The sequence below is a fragment of the Cyrtonyx montezumae genome, unplaced genomic scaffold (assembly GCF_038088225.1).
Source record: "Cyrtonyx montezumae isolate F1298 unplaced genomic scaffold, pur_monq_1.0 scaffold_37, whole genome shotgun sequence".
Taxonomy (NCBI): Eukaryota; Metazoa; Chordata; class Aves; order Galliformes; family Odontophoridae; genus Cyrtonyx; species Cyrtonyx montezumae.
In genome coordinates this window covers 1,446,304-1,453,083 of record NW_027072042.1, presented here as the reverse complement: position 1 = coordinate 1,453,083, position 6,780 = coordinate 1,446,304, and the positions used below count along the sequence as shown (strand labels likewise).

At 49.3% G+C, this 6,780-nt stretch overlaps 2 protein-coding genes across 2 annotated transcripts; both read right to left on the bottom strand.

Moving 5' to 3' along the window:
• Window positions 1–947: 947 nt before the first annotated feature.
• Window positions 948–1,895, bottom strand: LOC136054417 (olfactory receptor 52R1-like). The gene has a single exon (XM_065745685.1). The coding sequence runs from the start codon at window positions 1,893–1,895 to the stop codon at window positions 948–950; it is 948 nt and encodes a 315-aa protein (XP_065601757.1).
• A 3,088-nt stretch (window positions 1,896–4,983) lies between these two features.
• Window positions 4,984–5,982, bottom strand: LOC136054418 (olfactory receptor 52R1-like). The gene has a single exon (XM_065745686.1). It carries the CDS (start codon window positions 5,929–5,931, stop codon window positions 4,984–4,986), a length of 948 nt encoding a protein of 315 aa, XP_065601758.1. The 5' UTR covers window positions 5,932–5,982.
• Between the last annotated feature and the right edge of the window lie 798 nt (window positions 5,983–6,780).

Sequence of the window (6,780 nt, the reverse complement as noted above, 5' to 3'; positions counted from 1 at the left end):
AGCCAAGGACTATGTTTTCACCAGGAGAACACCGAGGGAGACAGTGGCAAAAGCTCTGTTGAAGTCCAGGTAGACTATGCCAACAGCCTTTCAGTCTTGTGCCAGGTGGGTCACTCGATCATGGAAGAAGACATTGAGCAGGTAGGGACACCTTTAATAAGCCCATGCTGGCTGGGCCTGAACCCAGGGTTGTCTCTCAAACATAGTATGTACCAGACAGCCAAATGGCCCCAACGGGGAGAGGTATCCAGAACCTGAGGCAATGAGTTGAGCTGAGGGTGTTCATGGAGCACAGTCTTGTCAGGATTGCCAGAATGGAGATACTCCTTGGTCCGCCTCGTACTACTAATATATCTGTAAGAGTTTCATTTTCCCTTTTACCCCAGCAGCCAATTTGAGTTCAAGCTGGGCTTTTGGTTTTCTAATTTTCAATAAATAACATATGGATATAATATAATAGATTATATAACGTAATATAGAGCACAACAACCAATTTTCTCAATTCCCTGTGCAAGGGTGGCTGTCATTCACATCTGAGTGCATTCACACAGCCCAGAGAACACTCTGCCTGATAGGGGCTGCTAGAGGGAAATCTTTTGGAGACACTCAGTCTTACAGTCAGACTGAAAACATTTGTAAATGTTTGCCAGCTCATGTTAAACGAATATTTATTTGCCCAATAGTGAAGGCATTTTAACACTGAGGAGGGTAAGTTGTGATGGATGCGAGTTCTACGTCGCCTAACAGTGTAAAAGCCAGAGTGAAAGTTGTTCTGACAACCTTACAAACACAGTACTAGGAAAAGAAACCCAAGCAAGAATGCTCACCATGTACTCCATGAAGGTAGGAAGGGCATTTCCTGGAACAAAGAGTGACAGCATTAACAGTTCCAATTTATGGAAGTCATCAGTAGATCATGAGAACCATTTGTGGCACATCGAGATGGGTCAGATTCCCTTCCTCTGGAAGAAGACAACTATCTTGTCCTTGAGTTGCTTGGTTCTCACCCCATAAATGATGGGGTTTAACGTGGGGGGCACCACCATGTAGAGGTTAGCCACCAATATATGGAAGTGCTGAGGGATGCTGTGTCCAAACCGGTGCGTGAGAGATGTGAACAGGGCAGGAACATAAAATGTAAGGATGACACAGACGTGGGATACACATGTGTTAAAGGCCTTGTGCTGAGTGTCAGAGGATGGCAGCCTCAGTACTACTCGTAGGATCATAGTGTAGGACACAACAATCACGGTAAGGTCAAACGTTGCCACAGCAAATGCCACAAAGATGCCATAGGTGGCATTGACTCTGGTGTCCTCACATACCAGCTTCACCACGGCCATGTGTTCACAGTAGGAATGGGAGATGACACGGTGCTGGCAGAAAGCCTTCCTATGGAGCAGGAAGCACGTGGGACTCACCATGAGGACTCCCCGCAGCAGCACCAGGCTCCCGAGAGCGGTCACCACGGGCATGGAGAGGATGCTGGAGTGCCGCAGGGGATAGCAAATGGCAAAATAGCGATCCAAGGCCATGGCCATGAGCACACCCGACTCCACTGCTGTGAAGTTGTGGATGAAAAACAACTGAACAAGGCAGGAAACAAAGCCAATCTCCCCGGAGCCCCACCAGAAGATGGCCAGCATTTTGGGTAGCATGGATGTAGAGAGGACCAGGTCAGTGAAGGCCAGCATGGCCAGGAAGAGGTACATGGGCTCGTGCAGGCTGGACTCTGTCTTGATGATGATGAGAAGGATGATGTTCCCCAGCACAGCGATGGCGTACATGATGCAGAAGGGGAAGGCAATCCAGAACTGCTCCTTCTCCAGCCCAGGAATGCCAAGCAGGAGGAAAGAGGGAGGGTGGGACTGGGTGGTGGAGTTCAGAGAAGACATGAGTCCCTTCTTGTCTCTTGCCTTTTCAGATAGCTCTTGCATCCTGTAAAAAAGCACCAAACAACTTTGAGATGATATGATCAACATCATCAAAGCGGATTGCTCCTGGGCCCGGCTGACCTGGGAGAGTGTTCCACTGACACCCTCTCATCTCCAAAGCACGTTCAGCCCAGCACGCCAGAGGAGAACCAGCCCAAAGTGAAGCTGTCAGTGGGCACAGAGGCAATGCAAAGTCATTGCCAGCAACCGTCCCGCCCTGCAGAAGCTTTGTTCTGAAGCACGCTGCCTGCTCCTGTAAGCAGAGGCACGGGCTGTTTGCCATGGGCAAGGCACGTGCATGGTGAGTGAGAGCCTCAAGACCTGAAAAGCTCTGCACAAACCCCAAATACTCACCCGCCTTCTGCAGCTTTCCTGGCAGGGACTGGGAACTGCACGGACCAGGAGATATTTATAAGCTACCAGGCAATTCTTAGCAGAGTTCTGAATTTCCCTTGACAATTAATGAGCAATTATGGTGATAATAATAATAAACAATAGAAGTTAACTTTTAATCACCTCAGTGCTGGTGACATCACAGTCTGCAGCATGCTTGGGTCAGTTTTATGTCTGTTTTCTTGCAGTATCTTGCAGAGTTATTTGAGTTACTTGCTGTATAGTGGCACACACTGTACCTCCCTGTGCTGTTGTAGTGTTGTCCATGCAATAGAGAATCATTGTGTGGTGTGGGTTGGAAATGATACGTAGTGTGGGTTAAAGATCATCAGAGTCGTGTCCCCTTGGTGCCATATGTGCCTCCTACGACTTTCTGTCCTCTCCCCACCTGTCTGCAAACCATTCACCCATGCTTCCCTCCCCTGCCTCTCTCTCCTTATCCCACCCCTTCTCTTTTTTCTGCCTCTTGCATGTGAACTGAGTATGTTCCCCTTCCTCCTGAAGCCAGCTGTGGCCCAAAGAGTGTACATCCAACCCTGCCCATATTTTTCTCAATACTGCATGGGGTTCTCCGTGAGACCTACTGACCTGTGTGCCCGATTTCTGCTCCTGGTAAATGCTATTGGACTTTATGGAGCACCAATCAGCACACTGTAGAGCACCCTGAAAAGTATGAAAACTCCCGTGGATCTCATTTTGTTCTTGTGAGTTGTGACACCCAACTCCTGGGCCTGAGCCATGCTGCCAGGACGTGCCAGCATTCATCGCCCATGTCCCCAAGAAGAAGCAACGGATGCAAATGTCAGCTGGCTTAGTAGGGGAAGAAATTCCTACTAGCAAGGAGGAAGACAATGAATGTTGTGTTTTTTTGGTTTTGACACCGTTATTCCACATCAGAGCATCATGCAGCAGTTAAGGAGTTAATGCTGCTGGGGAGCATCAGAGGGCTGGAGCTCCACACTGGACACCAGGATGCTCTCTCTTGGCAGCAGAGTGGAGATTCAGCACGTGTGCTTCCCCTGCAGTTCTTCCCTAACGTAAGCTCTCAGATTTGCTTTGGAAACTTCCTCTCTCAATTGTTTGATTTTATTAGACTTAGTAAAGTTACCCTTCCTTCTCAAATCATGCAGTTGTTGTTTTTATTTTTTTTGTAGACCCATCTATTTCCTTCGTTTCTCCCCCCGGAGCCCACGGCTCTGCTCGGATGGGGGGACACTGATGGCTCAGTTGTTTTTTTTTCTCTCTCTCTCCCTTCTCTTTTTCCCTTGTGTCACTGTCACAGATAACACCGTGTCAATGAAGAAGTCTACTTCATCACAGGGCCATTCACAAGGGAAAGAAGGAGGGCAACAAGAAGAGGAAGACAACGTAAAAGGGTCAGTAACCATCCAATACTTATCCCTGATGCAGCTGCAAATTTTGTGCAAAGATTTCAGCCAGTATTCCGGCGAGCCCCGTGTCTCCTGGCTGCTCCAGTGTTGGGAACATGGGGCCAACAGAGTGGATCGAGAAGGAAGAAGCCAGGCAGCTGGGATCCCTCTCTAGGATAGGGAATGTTGTCGGTACCACGGGACAAAGGGGACAGTCCCTCTCTACCTGGCAGAGTGAAGGAGAGGTGTCCTCATGAGGAAATTGTGTGGCAGCCAGGCCATCGGACAGCTGTGGAGAGAGATACTGGAGGAAATGAGCTCTCATGGCGGTAGTATATAGCACGCGGACAAGGAGCACTTATCTCAAAGTCCAGACAGCACCAAGCACACGTGTTCCATGAGGTGGAAGTTTGATGTGGAGTGCAATGCTGACAAGTGCCAGCACAGTGGCAGAAATGACGTGCAGTGTTTTAGAGCAGGGAGTCCTACTTTCAGCCTGGGCTGTACTGAGTGAGGAGGAATTGTCTCGGGCTGATGTTTTGGCTGTGGCTGAGTGATGGATGTGCACCCAGAGCCACGTGACAGGAGAGAGCTGCTGTCATGTTGGCTTGGCATCAGGGAATGAACCTAAGTTCTACCTTGTATAGGGCAAATGCAGTCAGCAGTCTACGGGTTGGCCTTGCCTGATGTAAAGGAAGAAATGGTGGATGAATTTGCTGACCTGCTCTGGCAATATTCCTGCCTCTCCACTGGTATTCTGCTCAGGGAGAGAGAGCAGTGACCGGAGCCTCCTCGTGGGCTGCCCCTGTTGTCAAGGACAGCTCTGAGAACTGCCAACCCAGGTTGGAGATGCCGTCTGCACCTGATAATACTGCTCACATTGCAAACAGTATAGGTCTGGAACAAGTTAGAGATTGAACACCTAAATGTGGGACCCCATCCGACCTTCACCACATACAACCTCCTTCCTTTCTCAAATACAGAGCAGTGATTAGGTAAATTGTGTTTCACGTCAACAGGGAGAAATTCTGCTATTTTTCCAAGGGTTTATTTTCACATAGTGCAGAGAACACCCTGAACATGAGACATACTGCTGCAGCTCCTTCTGAGATACTCAGGAACAGAGAAGGAAAAGAAAATCTAGCAATCTCTGCAAGAATGCCTTCCATGTGCTCCACGTATTAAAGTCAAGTTTCTCCCAGAACAAAGAGTCACAGCAATAACATGGTAAAATTACCAGGGTTCCCTATAAAACATGAGCACAGATTGTGGCATAGAGGCACAGGTCAGATTCCCTTCCTCTGGAAGAGGACAACTATCTTGTCCTTGAGTTGCTTGGTTCTCACCCCATAAATGATGGGGTTTAATGTGGGAGGCACCACCATGTAGAGATGGGCCACCAATATATGGATGTGCTGAGGGATGCTGTGTCCAAAACGGTGGGTGAGAGATGTGAACAGGACAGGGACATAGAATGTAAGGATGACACAGACGTGGGATACACATGTGTTAAAGGCCTTGTGCTGAGTGTCAGAGGATGACAGCCTCAGTACAGCCCGCAGGATCATAGTGTAGGACACAACAATCACGGTAATGTCAAACACTGTCACTGCAAATGCCACAAAGATGCCATAGGCGGCATTGACTCTGGTGTCCTCACATACCAGCTTCACCACGGCCATGTGTTCACAGTAGGAATGGGAGATGACACGATGCTGGCAGAAAGCCTGCCTATGGAGCAGGAAGCATCCAGGAGCCACAAGGAGGACACCACGAAGCAGCACCAGGCTCCCGAGAGCGGTCACCACGGGCATGGAGAGGATGCTGGAGTGCCGCAGGGGATAGCAAATGGCAAAATAGCGATCCAAGGCCATGGCCATGAGCACACCCGACTCCACTGCTGAGAAGCTGTGGATGAAAAACAACTGAACAAGGCAGGAAACAAAGCCAATCTCCCCGGAGCCCCACCAGAAGATGGCCAGCATTTTGGGTAGCATGGATGTAGAGAGGACCAGGTCAGTGAAGGCCAGCATGGCCAGGAAGAGGTACATGGGCTCGTGCAGGCTGGACTCTGTCTTGATGATGATGAGAAGGATGATGTTCCCCAGCACAGCGATGGCGTACATGATGCAGAAGGGGAAGGCAATCCAGAACTGCTCCTTCTCCAGCCCAGGAATGCCAAGCAGGAGGAAAGAGGGAGGGTGGGAGAGTGAGGTGGAGTTCAGAGAAGACATGAGTCCCTTCTTGTCTCTTGCCTTTTCCGATGGCACTTACATCCTGTAAAAAAGCACCAAACAGCCTTGGGGTGATGTGGTTATCAGCAAACACTCATCTGAGCTGGGAGAGTGCTCCATGACATGCTCCCATCTCCAAAGCACGTTCAGCCCAGCACGCCAGAGGAGAACCAGCCCAAAGTGAAGCTGTCAGTGGGCACAGAGGCAATGCAAAGTCATTGCCAGCAACCGTCCCGCCCTGCAGAAGCTTTGTTCTGAAGCACGCTGCCTGCTCCTGTAAGCAGAGGCACGGGCTGTTTGCCATGGGCAAGGCACGTGCATGGTGAGTGAGAGCCTCAAGACCTGAAAAGCTCTGCACAAACCCCAAACACTCACCCGCCTTCTGCAGCTTTCCTGGCAGGGACTGGGAACTGCACGGACCAGGAGATATTTATAAGCTACCAGGCAATTCTTAGCTGAGAGATCTTAATTTCCCTTGACAATTAACATGCAATTAGGGAGAGAAAAATAATAAATAACAGAAGTCAGCTTTTAATCACCTCAGTGCTGGTGACCTCATAGTCTGTGGCATACTTCAGTCAGTTTTATACTTGTTTTCTTGCATTATCTTCCAGAGTTATTTGAGTTACTTGCTCTATGGTGGCACACACTGTACCTCCGTTTGCTGCTGTAGTGGTATCCACACAATATAGCATCATTTCATGGTGTGGGATGGAAAGAAATCATAAAGATCATCACAGTCATGCCCCCCTGTTTCCATATCTGGGCTCCTGCCACTTTCTGTCCTCTCCCCCCCTTTGTACAATACGTCCTCACATCCTTTCCCTTCCTTTCCCTTCCTTTCCCTTC

Bases quoted from the DNA above. Each gene is read 5' to 3' on its own strand.
- LOC136054417 (XM_065745685.1), bottom strand. From the start codon at position 1,895: ATGTCTTCTCTGAACTCCACCACCCAGTCCCACCCTCCCTCTTTCCTC.
- LOC136054418 (XM_065745686.1), bottom strand. From the start codon at position 5,931: ATGTCTTCTCTGAACTCCACCTCACTCTCCCACCCTCCCTCTTTCCTC.